The sequence below is a fragment of the Platichthys flesus genome, chromosome 10 (assembly GCF_949316205.1).
Source record: "Platichthys flesus chromosome 10, fPlaFle2.1, whole genome shotgun sequence".
NCBI classification, from domain to species: Eukaryota; Metazoa; Chordata; class Actinopteri; order Pleuronectiformes; family Pleuronectidae; genus Platichthys; species Platichthys flesus.
This window is the reverse complement of record NC_084954.1, coordinates 632,440-658,349: the sequence shown is the minus strand read 5'-3', so window position 1 is coordinate 658,349 and position 25,910 is coordinate 632,440. Positions and strand designations below refer to the sequence as shown.

Below are 25,910 nucleotides of genomic sequence, written 5' to 3'. Positions count from 1 at the left end.
CGCCCACAGCTCCCAGCTTCCTCTGGGTTCATGTCACACACAACTGTACAGACACTGAGAACATGTATGTACACACACCTGCAGGAGGAAGAGGAGGAGGAGGAAGAGGAGAAGGAGATAATAATATTAAAAAATACCTGGAGGCTTCAGGGCTGTTCTCTCTCCCTCCCTCCGCTCAGAGAGATTCTTACAACGTCAATGTTCAGTGTAAAATGTTCAACTTACAGTTCCACTCAAGTTCACGTGCTGTCTCCTGCGGGCTGTGGGGGGTGAGGGTGGGGGGTGGGGGGCCGGGGGTTAGTGTATCAGCGGGTTGGAGGTCGACCCCTGGTTTTGATGAGAAAAATAATCAGACAAACTCCCGGAAAGTCCCGAGGAGAAGGCCGGCAGCGAGCCGGACAGGGCCGGCCGCAGAGAGTCACAGGACAGCGAGGAGGAGGACGGAGCCTGCGGGGAGTTGGAGGCCGAAGCCCGGGCGGCCTGCAGGGAGCCGCCGCTCTGTGGGGTCATGGAAGGGTGCGGGACGTGCGGGAAAAAGTAACTGGTCTGCCCGGACAGCAGGTTGACCGAGCACGGGTTCAGGGAGTACGTGGCCCCGGAGCAGGGCACGGAGAGGCCGCAGGGCACCGCCGAGGCCGCCAGGGCCGCGGCCGTCAGGTGGTGCGTGGCGTAGGGCAGATCCCCGCCGACCAGCCGGTCCATGCTCAGCCCGTTGGACGACGGGAACGAGGAGTGGCTGCTGCCCATGTTCTGGGCCAGCATGGTGCTGTAGGACATGGGGTGCGCCGGGTAGGCCGAGGAGGTCCCGTTGTAGCCCAGGGCGCCGCCGGCCCGCGGGTGGTGCAGGGACAGGAAGGGGGACATGGGCCAGTACAGGGAGCCGGCCCGGTCCATGAAGGTCAGCCCGGAGGTCAGCCGCGCTCCCCGCTTGAAGGCCAGCTTGGCCCGGGACGTGGTGGACCTCCGCCGGAGCTTCCCGGTGGTTCCGCCGATGAACACGTCGTCGCTGCTGGGGTCCAGCATCCAGTAGTTGCCCTTGCCCGGGTCGTCGTAGTGCCGCGGCACCTTGACGAAGCACTTATTGAGGCTGAGGTTGTGGCGGATGGAGTTCTGCCAGCCCTGCTTGTTCTCCCGGTAGTACGGGAAGTTCTTCATGATGAACTCGTAGATGCCGTTGAGCGTGAGGCGCTTCTCGGGGCTCTGGCGGATCGCCATCATGATCAGCGCGTTGTAGCTGAACGGAGGCTTCTCGTACTTGCCGCTCTTCTTGTCTCCGTCCTTCGCTCCGGCGCCTCCGTCCGCCTCCTTCGCCTCCTTCTTCTCCTCCGGCTTCTCCTTCTCGTCCGGGCAGCTCTCCTGACCCGACGCGTCGCTCTTGGGTTCCGGCTTCGGCTCCGGCTGGGCGGCCGGGAGAGGAGCCTTCTGCTCGGGCTCGTCCGCAGCGCCGGGCCGGTGCAGGAGGTGGGTCTGGTGCAGGTGGTGCTGGTTCTGGTGCAGGTTCTGGTGCTGGTGCTGCTGGTTGTCGCTCTGCACGGCCTCGGGCACCAAACTGTTTATACTGAACGAGGACTTCGGAATCATTTTCACCTCTTTGCGTTCTCCCATATCCAACATCACCGGGCAGCGGAGGGGGGAGAATGGCACCGACCGAAAGCGACGCACACAGCTGGGGTTCAATCTGTCCTGTGAGCCTGGAGCCCGGGCGGGAGGACGGACCGGGGGAAGGACCGGAGGAAGGGAAGTGAAGCCCAACAAACTATTTCATGTTCGCTTTGGGGAGAAAAGAGGAAACACACGCACACAACACACACGTACACACACATCGATAGGAGACAGATAGCTGCAATTAATTAGGAGCCGCAGCCACTAAAGCGACTCGCAAACATTGGTTGGACCTTTCCCGTCCTCAGCCAACCAGGGGGACATTAGGATTCAATATTAACACGTCCTCTGCGCGCTCAGCCAATCAGGAGGCGCCGGGAAACACACACATCCAGCGAGGAGCGTGCACGCTGCAAGAAGTGCCCACGCGCACGAGTTCGTTCTCAGCCTCACGGGTTTTTAATAAAAACATTTTCTCTGAAACGAGCGTGAAAATCTCACACGAGGTTTTTTATTCTTCCGTTTCTGATTCGATCTTTTGTTTTAGAATTTAAAAAAATCTATTGACATTAAAAAGAAACTCATTTACATTTAAGTTCTCTGGACGTAAAACACCTGATTGAGAAGAAACGGAAACGAGGAAGGAAATGAACCGTTCTGTCTTTTCTACTTTTTAATTTTTATCTTTATATTTTTATTTTCTGACGCTTTTTAAAAAGAAAATCTGATTTCCAGAGTCTCTGCGTGGAGGACACTTTTTGCAGCGTGGAAAACACACACACACACACACACACACACACACAGACACGCACACACTCTCTCTCTCTCTCCCACTTTAAGTCAACACTGGTAACACCGTGCACGCGGACACGCACACCCCGCAGCTCATCATATTGACTCGGATGTGTTTTCGTGTCTCAGGTTGTTTACATCGTTCACACGCGGAAATAAACACGCGGATCCGGGGGCGCGCGGTCCCGGTACGGACACGCGGAGGTGACCGTGCACGGAGAGGCCACGCGCTCCGGCTCCACAGCCGCGAGGCCGGGCACGAGAAACACGGGCGTCGTGTCCGTGGGTTGGAGGGGAATCGAACACGAACAGAACAAAGTGCAGCAGACACACAAACACACACAGCTCGTGTGGAGACAACCAGAGAGCGGCGCGGACACGTGGAGGCCGCGCGAGCATTTTATTAGACATAAATATCAGGTTTTTAAATTTATATAATTTATATAACATCACATGTTGTTTAGAGAATTTGAAAAACATTTTCCAAAAGCTTCTATTTTATTTGTCCTTCAGAGCCTCACGTCTTAAAGGCTGATGTTATATATTTATAATTATATAACTATAATATACAATAATAATAATGTTAATAATAATGTTAATAATAATAATAATAATAGAGTTGTGAGGTGCGTTGCATTTCGACACCCTGAGGTCCTGGTTACGGCCCTGAGACTAATCACTGTCTGTGCTGCTGCCACAACAGAACAGCTACTACTGCAGTACTATATAACAGTGTGCACACACACACACACACACACACACACACACACACACACACACACACACACACACACACTGGTATTAAGTGTTTGTCACGTGATGCTGCAGAAAATAATACAAAACATTAAAATAGAAAATCAATCAGCTGTTTGTTTGAGTCTTAAACCAGTGTGTGTGTCTCTATGTGTGTGTGTCTGTGTGTGTTTATTTAATGCCTCAAAGAAAAACTGTTGAAATGTTTATTTTATCAGATTCTTTAATTCTTCTTTAGCAGCAGTTTTAATAAAGAACTTTTTATTTATCTTACATTTACCTATTGGCTGTCTGACGTCATCCTCAGTTTACGCAGCAGCTGTGGAGAAGAGAAAGTTTCTGTTCTGACTTTTATACATTTATTAAATAGTTTAAATGTTTCATTCACATTTGTTATGATGATTTAATGTGAATATTTTAAATTAAATTATTATTCTGGAGGAGTCTCTTCCGAAGCTTTAGTCTGAATTTAGTTGTGAAAAGTTTAGATGGAAATAATTTTTGAGAAATAACTAAGACTGAAGATCAGTTATTATGATTTAACATTATATATATATATTTATTTATATAAATATATTTACTACAGACAACGGTCATTATTATTAGGTTCATGTTTGTTTCCTGGTGCTTTTATTTTGATGTTTTAACCTGAAGCTGATCGACGATCAGTGTCACGTCCAAACACCGGAGGAAGAAGAGGAGGGAGGAAGAAGAGGAGGAAGGAAGAGGAGGAGGGGAGAACAGGAGGAGGGGGGAAGAGGAAGAGGGAGGAAGAATGGGGGATGAAGAAGAAGAGAGAGGAAGAGGGAGGAAGAGGAGGGGGGAGGAAGAAGAGGGGGATGAAGAAGAGGAGGGAGGAAGAGGAGGGGAGGAAGAAGAGGGGATTCAAAACTAACTAATTTTCTGCTCTTACATTCGTCATTGAGCTTTTCAGGAGGTTCCACTGGTTCTTGTTGAGGTTCTTCAGTTTCAGGGTCTAAGGGTTCCTGTGGAGGTCGCTGAGGTTCATGAGAAGGTTCTCAAGGTCTCCAGAGGTTCCACTGGTCCTTAATGGGTTCCACTGTCCTATTGAGGATCCACCAGTTTTACATGAGGTTTCTAAATTCTCTGGTTCTAGCAGAACCGTTCCCCGGGTTCTTTGGGTCATTTTGTTCCACAGGACTTCACAGGGTCTTCATGTTGGTTCTTCTAAGTTCTTCAGAACATTGGGTGGTGATTATTAAGGGGTCTTTAAGGGCTTTTACTGGTTCTTAACGCAGCTCCTAAGATACTTTGAGGGTCGAGGTCAAGGTTCATGTGGAACCAAACCTGAAGGCGGTTCTCTGAACAGAACCGGTGACCTTTGACCCCTGCTCTGTGAGGAGGAACCGTTCCCTGGATGTGAGGCGGGTGTTGATCCTGGATGTTTGAACACACGGTCACTGGGAGGATTCTCACTGTTGTTGGGATTATTATGGGCTTTACGGCTCAGAGGGCTCAGCAGCAGAGGAGGAGGACAGAGGGCGCCTCCTAGTGGCAGGAGCTGGACCTGCACCCGCACACACTCCAGCCTCACTGCAGGAGGATCGATTTCATCTGTGATCTTCTGATCTTAATCTGATTCACATTATTTATATACGTTTTTTGTGACATGTTCATGTTTGTAAACAGTTAAACATCACAGAGTCAAATTAAAAACAACACAAAGTATTTTTTGTCTCGTGTTAAAATAAAATAACACAATAAAATTGAATGATCATTGTTTTAAGTTGTTATAGAAACTCACTTCAGTGTTTTACTCTCATGGCGCATATCATTATTATTATCATTATTATCATAATACTGTTATAATAGTAATAATAAATATGATATTAGTATTTCTGTTGAACTTGCCTCTGTGTTTGAGTGTATACAATCTAATTTAGAATGAAATCATTATTTATTTTAAACAACTGTTTTTCTAACTTTTAATGATCAATCATTCTGATGTTTATTCTAATTATAGACATTGATTAAACAAGACAAATATTAAAAACACTAATACACTGACTGATGCTGTTTATTTGTTTATCTCTTGGTTCACCGTAGAGCAGTTTGTAACATTGTTGAGGAAAGTGGTTTATGAAGTTTATTATTATTTATTTTGTCATTTTACTTTGGTTACATTTAATTTTCAATAATTTACAAATCAGACCAAAGCAGATATCTGAATAAATAAATGTTTGTATTATTTTCGTCAGAGGAAATTTAACAATTAAACTCTGTTTTAAATTAGAAAAAATATTTTCACATTTAATTATTGGTGTCAAGTCTTTAAGGGTTTAAAATAAAGGAATTATGTTTTTTATATTTAATTGAGATTCGTTTTCTTCATTTATTGGATCTAATGTCGTATTTAGAGTCAACCATTTTTTTAAATATCTGAGATTTCAATTAAATGTTTGATGGATCTTTAAATTCATTATATTAATTGATCTGGTGGAGTTTAAAGTGAGTCCTGCTCAGTTGAAGGTTTGAGTTGTGAAGCTTTAAACTTGTTTAAACTTTGTTAATCTGCTGTGAGAACATGAGGTGATGGATGAAGGAGTAATCCTTTGATCCCGTAGCCGCAGGTTAATGGTTCAATCAAAGTCAAGCGCTGGGAATCAACTGGTGAACCAGATTACTGCGCCAGCAGTGACACCATGAGGCCAGAGGAGGAACTACTCATCCTGTCTTCAGTTCTCACAGGTCTGAGGAAGCGTGACTGATGAAGAGGAGATACATTTTCAACACAAATCTCTTTGAAACCTACATATATAAATAGATATATGTATATCTATTTATATATAAAGACCACCAGTGGCTGTCTATTAATGATTTTTTGCTGTGAAGCCTGAAGTGGTTTCTATAACCTCTGACCTCTGACCTCTGAACCACTAAATTAAAATAGAAACTCTGAATCAATAAATGAAACATTCCAGCGTTTGTACGTTTTCACTTCTTGGGAATTGAAAGAAACAAACTGACGAAGAGGAACAAGTTCATTTAACCTTTGGTTCATTTATTCATCATTATTTCTCACGTCTGATAAGATTGTAAAAATAATTCTCAAAGTAATCAACGAAGTAGAAGCAAACATAAATAACTTTGTTTTGAGCTGTAGAAACAGACCCAGACTAATGAAGTTAGATATTTCAGATGTTTATGAATCGGAACGTGGAGCTGGTTTGTGTGAATGAGTCTCAAACACTTCAACTGACTTTCATTTCTCAAAGTGTGTGAACTCTTGATTTCTGTCAAAGTCATCATTATCTTAATGATTCACTTATTGATGGATGAAAGGAGAGAAGATGAGTCTGAAGATCTTTGGATTTATTGCTCATTAATAAGTAAATGGAATTCATAAAAAAAACACTGAATCATCAAAGTTCATCTTTTAAAAATCACATGAAGCATCAAGAATTAAAAACCTTTCTGCTCCGACATGTTGAGAATTAGTTTGTTTTTCTGTGAATGATTTAATCTACGAGTGTCACGTTTCAAAAGGTGAAGATCACGAAACGAAGCTGAATCTCTTCAGACGTTCTGGATCCGACCGAGCAGAAGAATCATCATCTCACTGGTTTATTAACCTCTGACCTCGTTTCTCTCCTCAAACGAATCCTTCAGGATGAAACTAGAATCACATTCTTCACTCAGGTCCTTTCAGGATGTCTGAGACGTTCAGGTTTGATTTTGGTGAAATATCTAGAAGAGTTTTCAGTGCTAAAGTTAAAATTAGACTTGGATATATATTAGATAATATAATAATATTATTATAGTGTATTAATATTCACATATTGGTTTGGTTATCACTCCTCGGTGTTTTGAAAGCACTTTGTGAGGATGTTGAATAAAAGCACTTTGCGACAGTGAATCAAACTATTTCTTGGTGAAGAGCTTCCTGAAGACGCTCCTCTTCGACTTGTCTTTGGTCAAGATGTCCTCCGTCATCTGGGGGGACAAAGAGGAGGAGTCCTGGTGGTCGGGGGGAGCAGGAGGAGGTGCTGAAGGAGGCTGGTTATGACGACTCTGTAAACCTACAGAGAAACAGGTCGTCAGTGCAAACTGCCACAGAGAAGAAGTGAAGACGAGGGTGAGGTCTGTTCTCTCACCTGTGGCGCTGACCTCCCCCCCCGTGGGGTAGCGGTGCTTGTCGTAGTAGGTGTGGGGGGGTTTGGGAGGAGCGGGGCCCTCTGTGGACGATTGTCTCTCCAGGCGCTCACCGCTCCGGTCCACTGGGCTGGACGAGTCCTCCGGAGTCTCGGTCAACTTCTCCAGACTCAGGTTGACGGACGACGCCCTCCTGCACAAAGAAGACAGAATATCTGACTCTGCACAGGGAACTCCTCCTTCAGCTTCAGCTCCAAATACACCAACCAGCACCAGGGAAATAACCAGCACCAGGAAACTAACCAGCACCAGCACCAGCAAACTAACCAGGAGTCTAACCAGCACCAGCAAACTAACCAGCACCAGGAAACTAACCAGCACCAGGAAACTAACCAGCACCAGCACCAGCACAAGGAAACTAACCAGCACCAGCACCAGCAAACTAACCAGGAGTCTAACCAGCACCAGCAAACTAACCAGGAGTCTAACCAGCACCAGCAAACTAACCAGCACCAGGAAACTAACCAGCACCAGGAAACTAACCAGCACCAGCACCAGCACCAGGAAACTAACCAGGAGTCTAACCAGCACCAGCAAACTAACCAGGAGTCTAACCAGCACCAGCAAACTAACCAGCACCAGCACCAGGAAACTAACCAGCAGCTGGAAACTAACCAGCACCAGCACCAGTAAACTAACCAGGAGTCTAACCAGCACCAGCAAACTAACCAGGAGTCTAACCAGCACCAGCAAACTAACCAGCACCAGGAAACTAACCAGCACCAGGAAACTAACCAGCACCAGCACCAGCACAAGGAAACTAACCAGCACCAGCACCAGCAAACTAACCGGGAGTCTAACCAGCACCAGCAAACTAACCAGCACCAGCACCAGGAAACTAACCAGCACCAGCACCAGCAAACTAACCAGGAGTCTAACCAGCACCAGCAAACTAACCAGCACCAGGAAACTAACCAGCACCAGGAAACTAACCAGCACCAGCACCAGCACCAGGAAACTAACCAGGAGTCTAACCAGCACCAGCAAACTAACCAGGAGTCTAACCAGCACCAGCAAACTAACCAGCACCAGCACCAGGAAACTAACCAGCAGCTGGAAACTAACCAGCACCAGCACCAGTAAACTAACCAGGAGTCTAACCAGCACCAGCAAACTAACCAGCACCAGCACCAGGAAACTAACCAGCAGCTGGAAACTAACCAGCACCAGCACCAGTAAACTAACCAGGAGTCTAACCAGCACCAGCAAACTAACCAGGAGTCTAACCAGCACCAGCAAACTAACCAGGAGTCTAACCAGCACCAGCAAACTAACCAGCACCAGGAAACTAACCAGCACCAGGAAACTAACCAGCACCAGCACCAGTAAACTAACCAGGAGTCTAACCAGCACCAGCAAACTAACCAGCACCAGCACCAGGAAACTAACCAGCAGCTGGAAACTAACCAGCACCAGCACCAGTAAACTAACCAGGAGTCTAACCAGCACCAGCAAACTAACCAGGAGTCTAACCAGCACCAGCAAACTAACCAGGAGTCTAACCAGCACCAGCAAACTAACCAGCACCAGGAAACTAACCAGCACCAGCAAACTAACCAGCACCAGGAAACTAACCAGGAGTCTAACCAGCACCAGCAAACTAACCAGCACCAGGAAACTAACCAGCACCAGGAAACTAACCAGCACCAGCACCAGCACCAGGAAACTAACCAGGAGTCTAACCAGCACCAGCAAACTAACCAGGAGTCTAACCAGCACCAGCAAACTAACCAGCACCAGCACCAGGAAACTAACCAGCAGCTGGAAACTAACCAGCACCAGCACCAGTAAACTAACCAGGAGTCTAACCAGCACCAGCAAACTAACCAGGAGTCTAACCAGCACCAGCAAACTAACCAGCACCAGCACCAGGAAACTAACCAGCACCAGTAAACTAACCACTAGTCTAACCAGCACCAGCAAACTAACCAGCACCAGCACCAGGAAACTAACCAGCACCAGTAAACTAACCACTAGTCTAACCAGCACCAGCAAACTAACCAGCACCAGCACCAGGAATCTAACCAGCACCAGCAAACTATAATACATCTACTACATGAACTATAATACATCTACTACATGAACTATAATATATCTACTACATGAACTATAATATATCTACTATATGAACTATAATACATCTACTACATGAACTATAATACATCTACTACATGAACTATAATATATCTACTACATGAACTATAATATATCTACTATATGAACTATAATACATCTACTATATGAACTATAATACATCTACTACATGAACTATAATACATCTACTACATAAACTATAATATTTCTACTATATGGTAAAATATATCCCACATACTATATCTAGTATAATATGTACTGTACATTATATATAGTATCATATATCTATTGTCTCTAAATCAGTGTTGGACAAGTGTAAATATTTAAAGAAACAAAAGTGACAGATTTCAGTTAAAAACTTTAAAATCTACTGATTCTTATTACATAACTTTACAAACACTGCAAACAGAAAAGTCTAATTTTCCAGCTTGACAAATGTTATAAATGTTTATGAATTAGAGTAAATCTGAGCCACTGACAGCAGTTCAATGAGCTGGTTACTGATAAAGACAGGGGGGGGGTTGTGATTGTTCAGATCTATTTGATGTGATTCTGTAGAATCCAACCTGACACTTCAGCTGCTGAGAAGCGAGTCATCAGAGGTCACGTGTCTTTGACCTCTGACCTTATAGACCAAGCTGTCTGAGCAGTCTGATGAAACCATGACTGAACTGTGGGTTGTGCCAACATCAGTTGTGTTGATATTGTGTTTGAATTGTATTGAGCTTTATTTACACGTGTCCAGGACGGAGCACAAAGACAAATGAGTTTCACATCTGATACTAACGGCTGCTGAAGCCCAGTCTCCATTTCTATTTCTGCACCTGTTGAAGAAACATATCAGCTGCAGAAGTCGTTCCATCGCCCCCCCTGCGGTGAAGTACATTCCCCCCCCGTGCTCGAACGTGAGGTGAGACCGCTGAGTGGCCCCAGCTCCAGCTCCACTTCCACCCCTGTGCGCCGGCTGAATGTGATTCAGCTCGTCAGAGCTTCTCATCCCAGTGGATCCTGCTGGTCGGAGGTTCGTGTCTCTCTGCCTGAGAGGAGCCCGGTGTCCCCACAGTGCACAGCGGGAATCAGGAGATGTGAAAGTCTCATTACCTGACGCTGTTTGAAGGAAACCAGCCTCAGACTCCATCGCACACTTCTGACTGACAGACGTCCTGCTGGACCCCCGACCAATCAACTGACGTCCTGCTGGTCCCCGACCAATCACCTGACGTCCTGCTGGACCCCGACCAATCAACTGATGTCCTGCTGGACCCCGACCAATCAACAGACAGCCTGCTCGACCCCTGACCAATCAACAGCTGTCCTGCTGGACCCCCGACCAATCAACTGACGTCCTGCTGGACCCCAACCAATCAACAGACAGCCTGCTCGACCCCCGACCAATCAAATGACGTCCTGCTGGACCCCCGACCAATCAACTGACGTCCTGCTGGACCCCCGACCAATCAACTGACGTCCTGCTGGACCCCGACCAATCAACTGCTGTCCTGCTGGACCCCCGACCAATCACTAGACGTCCTGCTCGACCCCCGACCAATCAACTGACATCCTGCGGGACCCCGACCAATCAACAGCTGTCCTGCTGGACCCCGACCAATCAACAGCTGTCCTGCTGGACCCCGACCAATCACCTGACGTCCTGCTGGACCCCCGACCAATCACTAGACGTCCTGCTGGACCCCCGACCAATCAACAGCTGTCCTGCTGGATCCCCGACCAATCAACTGCTTCAAATAATCACTTCTTTGGTTTTGATGGACTCTGCCACAGAGCTTAGTTCTTGTCTGTGATTGGTCGTCATCAGGACGTAGTGAAGGTCAGAGAGGAACTCAACCTTGGATCTGGACAACTTCAATATGATAATTAATTATGGGCCTGATGGATTTAAATTAATCTCCAGATGTAAGTGCTGGATCTTAAAGTGGTTTCATGAGGAGACTGTTGATGCAGGTTCTCCTCTGAGCGAGTTTGAGTTTAGAGAACGAGTGAAGAGCCGGTTCTGAAGTGTTTCTCATGAACTGGTTCTGGTCCAGTGGTGATGCTGGTCTCAGCTTTTCTTTGTGGAACTGTAAAGGTGACCTTGTGTGTGTGTGTGTGTGTGTGTGTGTGTGTGTGTTCACCCTGAGTCGTCGGAGTCGCTGTCTGCACACTCAGGACGGTTCTGGAGCTTCGTGACCCACAGCAGCTGAAGCTCTCGGCTGGACGCTGCGAACAGGTACTGAGTCCCATCCTCCAGTCTGACACACAAACACACAAACACACACAACACTCTTTATTGTTTAATTTGTAGAGAGAATCACAAGGTTTCATAAGAAGTCTAACATGTAGTAGAAAGGACTGAAGAGCAGGTGAGAGTTTCTCAGACATCACAGCTTCACAGTCGTTCCCAGCAGAGCATGAAGGTGTGATGGAATCCAGAGGGATGATAATTACTTGACTTCTGCAGCAACTCCCTCAGCTTATGACACAAACCTGCTCATGATGTGAATTGTGTAATTAAAATGAAAGACAACCAGTGAGGAACTGGTTGATACCAGTGAGGAACTGGTTGATACCAGTGAGGCCACAGAATTCCCTCGTTACAGCAGCAGAGTCGGAACGAGGTCGACAGGGAGAAGAACACTGGGATCAAATAGGCAATAGAAAATAAAACATAACATAAATCATCACAGACAAATATCATTGTAGTGAAATGTACTTGAGGAAAGTGCAGTGGTTCAGGATGATGAAACTATTTGTGTGTTACGTATGACGACACATTCACATTATTGATAAAGAAACATACCTGATTTTATTTAGCAAATCTAGGACAGTTCTGTACTTCTATCTTTTATTATGGTAAAAGCTTTTATATTCATTTGGCGCTTTTCTAGTCTTGATGACTCAAAGCTCTTTACAGTTTTACATTCACACACACATTCATACAGTGCATCTATTCGCAGCACTTTGATATTCTATGGGGGGGGGGGGGGGGCATTCAGGGTTCAGCATCTTGCCCAAGGACACTTCGGCATGCAGATGGGTCAGACTGGGGATTGAACTGTTGACCTTCAGGCTGGAGGACGACCACTCTACCCCTCAGCCACAGTGTTTTTTTATATAACCTTTATCTGAGGGTAACACACAGTGTTTAAATGTGTGAGTGTTAACATCATTGTCCTGAGCATCTATCAGACTCCACTGGAACACGTGTGTGTATACATCTTGATTTGTGAGTGAGCTGCTCACTCACATCACTTTGAAGGTGTTCTCCTTCCTCCGGTAGAACGGGTTCTCCTTGCAAACTGCTCCAGCCATGTTGATAGGAGGCCACCTAGTGGTCCTCTGGGGTAACACAACATCAAGGAAGGTTAAAGTGAATCGTCTCTCTGCCGAGTGTTGGTTTCTGAACTCAAACTGAATTGTGTTGTGGATGTTTTCCAGCCTGAGTTCCGTGTTGAGGTCGTACCTGTGCAGCAGCTGCTCCATCTTTAAACAGAGCGAGCGATTCTCCCTCCAGAGCAGCAAACACCTCCTCCCAGTGCTCCACCCCCTGCAGCACACACATCATTCATCTGGATTCAAACCCCTCAGATATAGATCCCTTTTAATAAGCTGTAAATGTGCGATTAAGAGACTTTAATATACAAGCTTCTGAAATGTGTTCAAACTGGAAGCAGCCTAAACAGTTTGTGGTTTTAACGTCATTCATAACATTTCATTCTTCACATCAAGATCAGCAAACGATAATAAAGACGATCAGTGAGCAACGCACAATCTTTCATGTGAACAATCTTCAGTAATAATTTCAGTTTTTCAAGGACACTTTAACCTGTGGAGTTGAACTACCAACCCTTTGAATAGCAGCTAAGCTTCATTCACCCCGTGTCTGTTCGTACAGTCTCACTAAGAACATTCTATTTCCTGTCGGATGAGTTCCTCACCTTGTTTCCTGCTGGTTTCAGCTTGATCTCCAGCAGCCCCTCCATTCTGATTGGCTGCTCCGCCGTCACCTGACATACAACAGGTGGGACACTGGTTACACTTCATTATTTCATCGAGTCATTGCAAAGACAACAACATAAAGAGATTGTGTTTCCAACAAGGAAGGAGGAGGAGGAGGAGGAAAGAAGTAGAGCGAGGGAGGAGGCAGAAGAAAGAAGAGAGAAGGAGGAAAGAAGTAGGAGGGAGGAAAAGAAAGGAGAGAAAAAGGAGAAGGAGGAAGTGGAAAGACGTAGAAGGAAGAGATGGGGAGGAGGAAGAAGAAACGACAAAGAAAAGAGGAGGAGGAGGAAAGATGTAGAAAGAAGTATGAGGAACGGAGACAAGTAGAAAGGAGAAGAAAGAACGAAGGTGAGGAGGAGGAAGGAGAAAGAAGAATAAAAGTGACTCGTGGTGATTGACAGCTGTTACCTCGGCTGTGGGAGGGTCCTCTGGGAAACCTCCAACCTGATTCTGACGCTCTGGAGGAGAAGGAGGTCGCGCCCTCGTTGGACAAGTGAGCTCCTTTGTGATTGGTTCAGCAGTCGTGGTTTCAGGTAGTGTCATGTGATGGTCAGTAGGTGGAGCTAGCGAGTCGGGAGAAGCTGCTGACTCCAGGTGGGTGAGTCGTGTTCTCGGCGAAGGGGTCGGTGCTTCAGGGGGGGGTTGTCTTCCTGCGTCAGTTTGAGGCGGCGGTTCAGTGGGAACAACCTGCGCTCTGATTGGTAGAGGTGAGTCAGGTGGTGTAGTGGGCTTCTCCCATTGGTTGAGGGGCTCAGAGCTACGTCCAAGCCTCCGCTCAGTGGAGGTGATTCTAGGCTTTGGAGCCAGAGGAGGTTTGGATGTGGGACGGTGATCTTCCTCCAGAGTTCTTCTGGATGAGGAGGAGTAGGAGGTTTGAGGGGGTATGGGAGGTTCGGGGGAGGTGGTTGGAGGTGATGGAGGACGTGTTAGAGCGGAGGGGGTGTCTGGGTTCGAGTCTCTTGCTCGACTTCTCCAGGTCTTTACAGTCGAGCTGGAGCTCAGACCAGCAGGAGGACCGTCGGTGGACTCCTCTTGAACCTTCCTGTCGGTGATGACTTGTCTCCTATCAACTGGTTCAGGGTGCAGAGACGGGCCCGGGGGGGGACTGGCAGAGTGGGTGGGACTATCTGTTTTCCTGTCCAGGGTGGAAGGTGTGGGTCTTCTGTCTGTCCGTCTACCGCTGACTCTGTAGGATAAGACCTGAGGGGTCTTTGGATCTGATGGCCTCCTCCTCAGTGAGGAGACTCTGGCAGGAGGTCTCCTGTCCTGAAGGTCCTTGTCTTCCTTTCCATGAAGACCCAGTCTCTTCTCCCGCTGGAACAAAAGAAGGAAACATGACGGTTAAAGCCCAGAATCCTGAAAACCACCTCCAGCTCCTGTTCTTCAGAGACACAAACATGACAGGGAACCTCACTTGTGTTTTCTTCTTCTGTAGTGCGAGGAAGCGGTCGCTCTGGGCCAGGATCATGGCCTCCAGGTCCTCCTGCCTCTTCAGGAGCTCCATGACATCAGACACTGAGTCCTGGAGGAGCAGCAATCACACAACAAACACATCCCTGAGTCCTGAGCAGCTGCTTCTAACTACTTCACATCATCTTGATACGTCCCACCACAGGATCAATACATCTGAGGGGTCAACTCTCGATTCACTCATTTTATACAAGAGGTCACGAGTGTTGATGGAAAACATTCAACTAAAAAATGACAAATCAATATATAGAGCAGCAAAAGTACAATCTGAATTTAGGTGGAGCTTAAGTGTAAAGAAGATGAAAGAGGAAATACTAAAATAAAGTAAAAGTACTTCAAATTGAACACAAGTACAGTACTTGTTTCTACATGGTTACTGTGAATCCCAGTAGCTCATGATGGTCTGGACCTACCCCGTAGTCCCCGGCCATCAGGGTGTCTTCATAGGAGCTCAGCCAGCGATCGGCCTGGTCCAGCTCCTTCTGCAGGAGCAAGATCTCCAGCTCCTCCTCGTACAGCAGCTTGGTTTCCTCCCACACCTGCTGCACCTCCGTCTCCAGCTCCTCCAGCTCGTAGACACGTTCCTCCACCTGGGGACGGGGGGGGGGGCAGGTTATTGAGAGCGATTGACCCTCTTTAATCAGAGTTGTCTCTTTATGGCTCCGTCACCTGTTGGGACATGAAGCTTCCGTCCTCGATCAGTCTCCTCCCTTCGTCCTTCACAGCCTGGGACCTGCTGAGCTGCCGGTCCATCTGGACCCGGTACTCGTTGTGCTTTTGAAGGAGCTGCTCCAAGTCGCCTCCCTGCACCTCCCCTCTCACCAGAGACAGCATCTCCCTCAGCCACGCCCTGGGACACATCACAGAGGTCAGACTGTACTTGCACCAGCAGGCCTGCAGGGGGCCTAGCATCTGGTTAGACTGGCTTCGTTAGCCTAGTAGCACATTGCTGTGTGTAGCCCACAGACAGTTTAAAAACAAGGGCAGGTGAAGGGTAGATACTTTATTTCATGCAAGTGAGATGTGAAGGACCTACATGAGTTCAGTCCAGAGAGAGAAGTATCTGTGCACGTCTTCAGCCTGGCCCAGCCTGGAGCTGCGCTGGGAGGCCTTGTCCTGGACGCGGGTCCAGCAGACCTCCAGCTCCTGAAGCCTCTGAGCCACACAGGGTTTGGACGGAGGCTGTCTTCTGCTCAGAGCTCGGCCCTCCTCCCTTCTCCTGCTCAGCTCCTCTGAGATCAGCTCCAGGTCTCTCTGACAGGACACATCCACAACAAGGCAGCTGATCTCAGGCTCTCGGTGATAAGTCGAGTTATGACTATTGATCTCACACCGACCCCTTCCTGCCCGTGTGTCCTGCTGCTGTGTCCTACCTCCAGAGCCTGGTGCTGTCGGAGCAGAGTCTGGATGGACTGCAGGTCCTGGTCCTGGTCCTCTGTGTCCAGCACCAGCTCCTTTTCAGCCATCCAGCCCTTCAGCTCGTCCACATCGTGATTGAACTGATGGACCTCCCTCGCTGACTGCAGACTCTACAGCACGGGGCAGAACAAAACCATCACCACCTCCATCCTGTCACATCCAGACCTGAGTGATGCCCCAGAACCAGTGCTGCACCTGCTCTCGGGTCCTGATGCTGCTGCTGAGGGCGTCCCATAGCTCGCTGAGAGCGTCGTCTCTCCTGCGGGCCGGCCCGTCCTGCGGCAGCCCCCGGCCAAGCTGCTGCACTGAGGTCAGCCTGCTCCGACCCAGACCAGACACCTCCGAGACCAGGACCTCCAGCTTCTTCTGAAGAACCTGCAGAAGGAGGATGGGAGAGAGGAGTACCAGGAGAATGACGAGGGAGAATCACTTCATCTTCCAGCCCAACTCAACTCAGAGCGTTTCTCAGACATCGTTTATCGACATGAGAGCGACGGACGAGAAATGAAAGACTGAACTTGTTAACAGTCACTTTGTCTCTGGTTGAATAAGAGACGAGGACACATTCAGTCCAAACAGGACCTGATGTGAGACCAAAGACCAGATCCTCAATCTGAACCGACACACACACCAGATTCGAATGTCTTAATTCTTCTCGGACTAAATGAAGACTGCACTCGATGAATCACAGGATGAAGGTGAAGTCTTCACAGCTTGTTCTTATCAGACTCACCTCAACATCTTCCAGATCCTGACCGCAGTCCTCCGACTCGGCACCATTCTTCCTGGAGGTCAGCCATGTTTCCAGTTCTTTGGCCTCCCGCTCAAACACATAGAGACGCAGCTGATCCTCCAGAGCGACACGGCGAGCGGCGGAGAGTCGGAGGATCGTTTCAAAGCGCTGGAGAACCGGAGGGAGGGAGTCGGTGACCAGTTGGCTGTCAGAGAGAAACCATTCTTTATTCAGGAAGCCAGGATGAGAAGGAGCGAGCCCCAGTAACACCTGTGTGTTTGTTTACCTGTTGGGATGTCCCAGGTGCTGTAGGGACGCTCCAGTCTCCTGCAGCTTCTCCACCGTCCTCCTCTGGTTCTCCAGCTCCACGTCCACAGAGTCCAGCCTCCTCAGCAGAGCCTCAGTCGCCTCCTTGCTCCTCCCACACTCCCCTGACTCCAAACCCACCTGCTGCTCCTCCAACCACAGCTCCAGCTCCGACACCTCCACACACATGGAAATGATTATATTAATAATATTTTTAATAAGGAGATCAGGATCTTGATCAAGTGGTTTCAGGTGTAAAGACAATTTGTATTCAATGTCACATTATCAATATCATCAATCCTTCAGTCTCCATGTTTCCTCTGGAGGTGCAGCAGCTCTCATTCAGTATCATCACAGGATATGACTGTTACCTCGCAGAGGAAGTTGTGGATGCTGAGTGCCTCCTGCAGGAGTTTCTCCTTTTTCTCCACCTCCTTCATCAGCTCCTCGTGGAGACTCCTCAGCTCGTCCAGTCGCTCCTGGATATCGTGAGACGCAAAGTGACGACCTCTGACCTGCGGAGTCATAACCACACTACACATGTCTCCTCCACCTCATGTTGAATCATTGTCAGTTTGAAGGTGAACACACAGTTCAGGTACGTGTGAGTGATTCCTCACCAAGCTATGTCCCGCCTCCTGAACTGCCTTGACCAATGGGGCACGGCTGGAGATTTCCTGCATCACAGCCTGAAATGTTTTTTAAATATTTCCTTAGATGACCTTTTGTATTAATGCTTGTGTAGGTATGTGTGTCCACCAGGGGGCAGCGGCGGGGGCTACCTGGTGCTTGTGGAGCAGCTGCTGGGTGCTGCTCGGGGAGCCCCCCCACTCTCTGGTGGTGACCGAGGGCAGCTTGACCCTCAGCCAGGCCACCTCCTCCTCCTGGTCTCTGGAGAACTGGAACAGAACCTGCCAGGCCTCCAGGGTTTCCCTGCGACGCTGCAGGGGCTCCGACAGACCATTATACCTGATAGGGGACATGGACGCACCAGTTTATAAAACCAGTGCTGTTAAATATATATATCTCTGTGTTGCAGTCTGTTTGGAGCTGGGACCTTAACCTGGGGATTCAAACCCTTTCTGTTCCATTTGCTTGGCTCTTGTTTTTTTAGCATTTCATTCACAACCAGGACACATTTCCCAGAGTTCATCATTCAGATCTTTTACTGGTGTCCGACCTGTTGATGGTGTGAGTCACTCTGGTCTGGATCTCCTCAGCCAGGAAGTTTCCCTGAGAGGAGAAGGTCTTCGCCGTCTCCACCAGGCCCTGATAATATAACATGTTTTTACTAAATTACCAAGAATCTGCTGAGTCATGATTCTATGAGCTGCTTTGACTTGTATGATAGTGAACTGAGTGGATCTCTGAGAGTTCAGTGGGTTAGGACCTGGATTCTGTCTCTGAGTCCGTCCACCTCCTCCTCCAGCCCCTGCAGAGCCTTCAGCAGCCGGCTGACCGACGGCAGGTCGCTCCCACAGTCCTCATGGGACACCTCCTTCTCCACGGAGCCCACGCTCTGCTCCACGTCCTCCAGGGAGCGCTGGAACTGCAGGGCCTGGAAACACACAAGCTCCACTGGTTTCACTCCAGTGGAAACTGGGTCCTGAAGTCTTCACGTGGATGTTTACACAGTATATCATCAGTGTGTGTGTGTGTGTGTGTGTGTGTACCTGGTAGGCCTCCTGCAGTCTGGTCTTCTTCTCCTTGCAGTTGTGGATCAGGGCGTCCCAGCCGTCCGTCAGCTCTCTGAGTCGAGGCCCAACCTTCACTTCAGCTGACCTGGAGTCTGTCAGCAGCTTCTCTCCTTCCTGCAGGAACAAATCAACAAACTACAGGAACATGGACGACGCGACAGCTGCGTAAAGTGAAGCCACAAGGTTATTGATCACTAATCCCTCCTCCTCCATGTTGGCAGACGGGACACAGACCGAACACAGACCGAACAACACAAACAACTTCAGGTCGTTCTTATCACACTGACGTTTGCTCAAGTGTTCGTGTTTGTCATAAGTTTGGTTTTAATTATTTATAAGATGATATAAAAACGAGCTCAGACTGACTTGTGATTGGTCAAGCACATGTATGGGAGGGGCCGCAACACCACAACTCCAGTTCTTGTTCAGTATTGAACACGCCCACACACACACACACACAGACACAGACACAGACACAGACACACACACACACACACACACACACACACACACACACACACAGACACACACACACACACACACACACACACACACACACACACACACACACACACACACACACACACACACACACACACACACACACACACACACACACACACACACACCTTGGTGAGTGTTTCCACTCTGTAGCGGTTCCCGAGGATCTCGGCCTCGAAGCTCTGATGCTTCAGCAGTTTGGCCTGAAGGTTGGTCGGTTCCCTCCAGCTCTCATCTGAGGCCACAGCGTTACGCTCGTTCAGCCACACACACACCTGGAAAACACACACATACACTTATTGAATACACACATAGTAGTTGTAGTAGAGTTGAAGACAGACGACTGAAGTACAAGAGACTCTAGTAGAGCATGACAACAACTGGGCGCCGCCAAGTCCAGTCGGTTACAACAGATTACAGTAGATAGAGTATAATACAGTAGATTTCAGTACAGTACTTTACTGTAGATAACAGATTACAGTAGATTAGAGTATAATACAGTAGATTTCAGTAATGTACAGTACTTTACTGTAGATAACAGATTACAGTAGATTAGAGTATAATACAGTAGATTTCAGTACAGTACTTTACTGTAGATAACAGATTACAGTAGATAGAGTATAATACAGTAGATTTCAGTACAGTACTTTACTGTAGATAACAGATTACAGTAGATAGAGTATAATACAGTAGATTTCAGTGACGTACAGTACTTTACTGTAGATAACAGATTACATTAGATTAGAGTATATTCCAGTCACTTTATAGTAGAGCAGATGACATACCAGTGGATTACATCATATTACAGTAGATTACAGTTACCTGGTAGCTGCTGGATAAAAACAGCTGCAGCTGCAGTGATCGATCCAGAGCTTTGAGACGAGATCTGCTCTGCTGCTGCAACTGACTCCGCCTACAGACAGACAGACAGACAGACAGGTGATCAGACAGACAGACAGACAGACAGGTGAGCAGACAGACAGGTGGTCAGACAGACAGACAGACAGACAGACAGACAGACAGACAGACAGACAGACAGACAGACAGACAGACAGACAGGTTGTCAGACAGGTGATCAGACAGACAGACAGACAGACAGACAGACAGACAGACAGACAGGTGATCAGACAGACAGACAGACAGACAGACAGGCAGACAGACAGACAGACAGACAGACAGACAGACAGACAGACAGACAGACAGACAGACAGACAGACAGACAGACAGACAGACAGACAGACAGGTTGTCAGACAGGTGATCAGACAGACAGACAGACAGACAGACAGACAGACAGGTGATCAGACAGACAGACAGACAGACAGACAGACAGACAGACAGACAGACAGACAGACAGACAGGTGGTCAGACAGACAGACAGACAGACAGACAGACAGACAGACAGACAGGTGGTCAGACAGACAGACAGGTGATCAGACAGACAGACAGGTGCCAGCAGTAAATGTATCTATGACACAACATGATACGTATGAATCATGATAAACAACATGACAGAATATAACAGATTGTTGGAAACATCTTGAAACTTCTTGGAACAGCTCAACTTTAATAATAAGTTTCATCAGCAGGTTGAAGACTCTGTGTTTCTGAACCTGTCGGCTCAAAGCCTCTGTCTCCGTGTGGATCTCACCTGACAGCCAGTGCTTTGCTCTTGGCTCTGATGTTGTCGGAGTCGTAGTGCTTCTCTTGAATCATGTTCTGGGCCAGTTTCTCCACCTGGTCCAACTGGTCCACCTGAGCCTCCAGAGCCTCCTCAAACTGAGTGTGGTTCCTCTGCAGCGTCTCCACCTCCACCACCGAGCCCTGGACAAACAGAGAAGGTCAACACGGTGACGACCAGGTGACTTTCCCCAAACTGGACAGGTTTAAAATATAAAAGAATCTTTACCCCGAGGTTCTGATTGGACAAGAAGGTTTCCTTACTGCTGAGCCAACTCTCACACTGTTCCACAGAGGACAGGAAGACCTGCAGGACGGACACCATGGTGGTCAACAATCAATACTACTGTTGTAAATACATTTGATCAGTTGTAGTTTATTCTGAGCTCGAGGAAACTGCACCTACACCGGCTGCAGCCATTGGAGGGTACTAGCTGTCAATCACACTGTGCTCTCCATGCCCCAAATGGTCTATCATGAATATCATGTTGTATTGAAGAAGACTTGAAACCATAAAGGAAAATGGTTTTGAGTTCTAAAGAACAACCAGTGGACCCAGTCATCACCTTGAGGGTCCGAGCCTGCTCCAGCGTCGTGCTCCGCCTCAGCCAGGCTGCGTCCAGACCAGCTCTGGCTTCCTCCAGCTGGTTCAGGTTCTTCTGGAGCTCAGCTTGTGATCCGTGGCCAGACCGGATCAGACCCAGACCGAAGTCCCGTACAGAGGCGATCCGGTCGGCACGGGCGTTTATCTCTGTCTGGAGATACATAGACACGGTTTATAGTTGAATCTGATCAACTGTGATAATCATGTAAAGACTGATTACATAGGGGGGGGGGGGGGGGGCTCACCTTCCAGTCTTGGTGCTCCACGATGAGCCGATCGGCCTCGGCTCTGGTCTTGGGGAGACCTTTCTCTGCCATCTCCTTGCTCTGCTTGATGCTCCACTCCAGCAGGAGGCGCTGGTTGGCTTTGAACAGCTGCAGCTGGTGAGCTTCCTGCAGCTTGTCCTTCCTGAACAATCAGGCGCATGTTAGAAGCTTCATCAAACCTTAGTAACTAAACCATTTCTCCTGCCCGTTTTACAAATCTGTCCTCCTCACCAGTGTTTGACTTCTTTCTCCAGAGTCTTCAGAGCCTTCTGCACCTCCTTCTGTTTGCTCCTCAGATGGTCGCTCATCGCTGACGGAGCCTTCAGGTGATGGGACGTGTCCTTCTCCAGAGCCTGTTGAGATGAGAGAGAGGAAGGTCACTGTGAACTCTTGGTCTCAACAAAAGTCTTAAAAGTGTTGTGTGATTCATGGTGAAGGTCTAACTGATTTGGAACCCCCTCTCCCACCGCTCTCATCTCACCTTTGACCTCTCCTGGATGACCCCTGCCTCTCTCTCGGTTTTCTCATGACGTTTGATCAGGTTCTCGACGCTCTCCACATCCAAACCAAAGTCCTGACCGTGCAGCAGCAGCATCTACACACAACAAATCCAGTTAATGCCAAGCAGAACGTCTCAGTGTGTCATCTGAGGTGTAGGTGGACCGATGACCGACCTTCTCATTGGCTCGGTCCCTGACCTCCTCCAGTTCTCTGATGAGGGCGTGGATCACCAGCGCCCCCTCCAGCTTCCGCTTGTAAGTGCTGAGATCTCCGTGAAACTTGCTCCACCTCATTAAGACAAGACGTTTAGTCCAAAGCTCAGAGGAAAAGCCACAGAGGTGTGAGTGAATGTGAGTTACCGGTCGTTGAGCTGCTGTCTCCGCTGTCTGACGGTCACCAGCTCCTCGGCGCTCTGCCTCTTCTCCAGTCGGGCTGCCAGGCGGTCGATGGCTGTGATGTGGGCGTCGTCCACCGTTGATTCCTACAGATTCAATTACACCGACATCTCCTCAGTTAGAACACATCACCACTGAGGAACATCTCTCCACCGAGCCTCACAGTGAACACATGAAGGACATCGCTTCCATTCACCGGAGAAACATGAGAAATGTTATACAGAAGATCTGTTGTTAAACTTTATACCAACAATAATAACTTCAAGCTGATTTAAATGTCTGGAAGACTGATACTGTAATTTTTTAGGGGTTGTGTTATATTTTCTCAAATCAGTCATATGCACCTGAAGTCAGACTTTATGAACTCGTCCAGATAATCAATAAAACCTGTGAGTTATACTCCTGCTCCCAGATGGAAAATACTCAGTTACTCAGTGTCAGTATCAGTTACTCACTGTCAGCATCAGTTACTCACTGTCAGTATCTGTTACTCACTGTCAGTTACTCACTGTCAGTTACTCAGTGTCAGTATCAGTTACTCAGTGTCAGTGTCAGTTACTCACTGTCAGTGTCAGTTACTCACTGTCAGTATCAGTTACTCACTGTCAGTATCAGTTACTCACTGTCAGTTACTCACTGTCAGTATCAGTTACTCACTGTCAGTATCAGTTACTCACTGTCAGTATCAGTTACTCACGGTCAGTATCAGTTACTCACGGTCAGTATCAGTTACTCACGGTCAGTATCAGTTACTCACGGTCAGTATCAGTTACTCACTGACAGTATCAGTTACTCACTGTCAGTATCAGTTACTCACTGACAGTATCAGTTACTCACCCCCTCTCTGCCTCCTCTGAACTCTCCCAGTCTCTTCAGCAGTTGAAGCCCGTGTTCGTAATCCTTCCCAACATCTCCCACATTAACCATCACCTCCTGAAGTCAGAGACCACACGTCACACACTGGAAACCGACAGATTCCCAGTCCTCCACCACCTTCAACCCCCTTCTACCTTCTGTCTGATCCAGGCCTCCACCTCTTCAACCTTCTGCAGGAACTCGAGGAAGTCTCTCTTATCTTCCAGAGCTTTCCCTCTGTTGGCCATGGCCTTCTTCAGGTCCTCCCAGTGGAGCTGCAGGGCGGCTGCACTCCTCTTCACCTCCTTGGCCCTTGAGCGATGAAGGGAGACCAGCTCCTCCCCGGCCTGGTGGCACAGAACAAGACAGTCTGCACATTCCAGGAGAATAGAGGTCTATTCTGTGGTGGTAACACACCTAGATGTTGGTTACCTCTCGCCATACACCAAACAAAGAAGAAGAAGATCTACTGCTGGGTGGATCCCTTTGGGCTAAAAGTCCATCATGGTTGTTTCCTCTAAATGTTTCCAGTTCCTCATTTCAATCCACTGAGATGCTTTTATCTCATAAGGTTAACATCACATCTCGAGGATTATTTATAGATTTGTCTGTTTCAATAACCGTCACTGCCCCAAAACTCCCATGTGTCCTTACATCAGCATTAGGTTAAGGACTGAATGGATGTTATTACCAATACATCCACTAGAGGCCAGCATAGCATGGACAGAGGCCTCCCTCTGTTACTGTATCAAGCTCGTTTCTATTAGTTTGGATCTCATGGGTTCTCATGATCTCATGTGTCCTACCAGCAGCACGGAGCTGATGATCTTGCTGTGTGCCAGGATCTCAGCCTCAAACACCTGATGCTTCTGGAGGAGCTTCATCTTGGTCTTCAGATTGGTCATGTCGGCTTTACCGTCCTCCGCCATCTTCTGCATCCGCTCAGACACCCACTCCTCGGCCTGGCAGATGGACACAAACATGTTGTACATCTATACAATCGAGACACAGCTGGACAGACGTTTGTCCTGAAGTACCTCTGCAGCATCTCGGCTGTAGATACACAGCATCCTGGAAAGCTCCAGCTCCTCCCTGCGTTTGATGGACAGCTCCTTGATCCTATCCCGTCTCTGGAGGAGGGCTCGGAGTTTGGTTTGGACCCGCCCACTCTTCTCTCTGCTCAGCTGCTTCTTCAGCAGCTCAGCCAGCTCCTTCAGCGAGAACAGCTGGAGCAACAGAGGGAGGGAGGACTTGAACGAGGTAACAGCATATTTCCCTCAGGGTAAAGGGACAGTACATCAGCCTAAATCTAGCTCGGATGCCCATTGTGTCCTCGGAGCAACCAGATGATGATGAAACTGGATTAAAGTCTAGATCTCAGACAAGCAGCATCAACAACAGCACACTGAGGTGACACACAGAAGCAGGGCGGACCTTGTCCTCCTGAGACCCCAGCAGCTTCTCAAAGGCTTCATGACGTTTCATCAAACCCTCCGTCTCATCCACCGTGTTTCCCAGAGTGCTGTTCTGCAACAGGATCTGCACAGAGACAACAGAGGAGTGACCAGGAACTAGATACCATCACCTCCCACAGCTTTCTCCTGCAGAACTAACAGAGATGAACGCACCTCCTGAGAGCTGGACGTCTTGTCCATGCTGTCCAGGTCTCTGTAGAAGACCTGCTCCAGGTAAACACTTTCCAACCAGATCTTCTTCTTGTTCCACTGATCCTCCAGTTTATCTCGCTCTGCCTGCACAGCATCGAGCTTCTCCAACACCTGAGTCAGCACAAGGACAAACAAACAGCTGTGACACCAGATCCAGAAGCTCAGAGTTCACCTGAAGCAGTCGTCCATACCTCCTTCCTGTCGCTGCGGTCCTGTGTCAGCAGCTCTTCTCCCATGTCCAGGGTCTGCTGGTAGGTCTCCTGTCTGGCCTCCCTCTCGGCCCACAGCTGCTGGTGCTGAGCGAGCTGGAGGTCGGCAGTGGCCACATCGCTGATGCTCTCCTCGGCGGCCATCGCACCAATCAGCTGGCTGCACCACAGGAGGTAGTCCTGCGCCTGAAGGTCACAA

General features: G+C 48.2%; 2 protein-coding genes across 2 annotated transcripts in view; both read right to left on the bottom strand.

The window, feature by feature from the left end:
- Window positions 1-245: 245 nt before the first annotated feature.
- Window positions 246-1,799, bottom strand: foxg1a (forkhead box G1a). The gene has a single exon (XM_062396937.1). The coding sequence runs from the start codon at window positions 1,612-1,614 to the stop codon at window positions 298-300; it is 1,317 nt and encodes a 438-aa protein (XP_062252921.1). The 5' UTR covers window positions 1,615-1,799; the 3' UTR covers window positions 246-297.
- Window positions 1,800-6,148: 4,349 nt separating this feature from the next.
- Window positions 6,149-25,910, bottom strand: part of sptbn5 (spectrin, beta, non-erythrocytic 5) — a 39,040-nt gene continuing 19,278 nt past the window's right edge. Inside the window, exons 42-79 of the mRNA XM_062396899.1 lie at window positions 25,694-25,897; window positions 25,464-25,613; window positions 25,270-25,374; window positions 24,873-25,061; window positions 24,642-24,797; window positions 23,991-24,182; window positions 23,818-23,913; window positions 22,945-23,066; window positions 22,759-22,873; window positions 22,566-22,679; window positions 22,316-22,437; window positions 22,064-22,226; window positions 21,781-21,969; window positions 21,444-21,521; window positions 21,186-21,358; window positions 20,359-20,449; window positions 19,665-19,811; window positions 19,012-19,149; window positions 18,729-18,896; window positions 18,519-18,607; window positions 18,121-18,307; window positions 17,959-18,027; window positions 17,710-17,853; window positions 17,319-17,515; window positions 17,033-17,237; window positions 16,495-16,674; window positions 16,254-16,409; window positions 15,917-16,134; window positions 15,550-15,730; window positions 15,294-15,470; window positions 14,825-14,932; window positions 13,819-14,724; window positions 13,350-13,418; window positions 12,875-12,958; window positions 12,659-12,750; window positions 11,547-11,663; window positions 7,263-7,453; window positions 6,149-7,187 (exon numbers count right to left, since the gene is read on the bottom strand). Coding sequence (XP_062252883.1) covers window positions 7,030-7,187; window positions 7,263-7,453; window positions 11,547-11,663; window positions 12,659-12,750; window positions 12,875-12,958; window positions 13,350-13,418; window positions 13,819-14,724; window positions 14,825-14,932; window positions 15,294-15,470; window positions 15,550-15,730; window positions 15,917-16,134; window positions 16,254-16,409; window positions 16,495-16,674; window positions 17,033-17,237; window positions 17,319-17,515; window positions 17,710-17,853; window positions 17,959-18,027; window positions 18,121-18,307; window positions 18,519-18,607; window positions 18,729-18,896; window positions 19,012-19,149; window positions 19,665-19,811; window positions 20,359-20,449; window positions 21,186-21,358; window positions 21,444-21,521; window positions 21,781-21,969; window positions 22,064-22,226; window positions 22,316-22,437; window positions 22,566-22,679; window positions 22,759-22,873; window positions 22,945-23,066; window positions 23,818-23,913; window positions 23,991-24,182; window positions 24,642-24,797; window positions 24,873-25,061; window positions 25,270-25,374; window positions 25,464-25,613; window positions 25,694-25,897 — 6,240 coding nt within the window. The 3' untranslated portion in view covers window positions 6,149-7,029. The remainder of the gene's footprint in view (window positions 7,188-7,262; window positions 7,454-11,546; window positions 11,664-12,658; window positions 12,751-12,874; window positions 12,959-13,349; window positions 13,419-13,818; window positions 14,725-14,824; window positions 14,933-15,293; window positions 15,471-15,549; window positions 15,731-15,916; window positions 16,135-16,253; window positions 16,410-16,494; window positions 16,675-17,032; window positions 17,238-17,318; window positions 17,516-17,709; window positions 17,854-17,958; window positions 18,028-18,120; window positions 18,308-18,518; window positions 18,608-18,728; window positions 18,897-19,011; window positions 19,150-19,664; window positions 19,812-20,358; window positions 20,450-21,185; window positions 21,359-21,443; window positions 21,522-21,780; window positions 21,970-22,063; window positions 22,227-22,315; window positions 22,438-22,565; window positions 22,680-22,758; window positions 22,874-22,944; window positions 23,067-23,817; window positions 23,914-23,990; window positions 24,183-24,641; window positions 24,798-24,872; window positions 25,062-25,269; window positions 25,375-25,463; window positions 25,614-25,693; window positions 25,898-25,910) is intronic.

Bases quoted from the DNA above. Each gene is read 5' to 3' on its own strand.
- foxg1a (XM_062396937.1), bottom strand. From the start codon at position 1,614: ATGTTGGATATGGGAGAACGCAAAGAGGTGAAAATGATTCCGAAGTCC.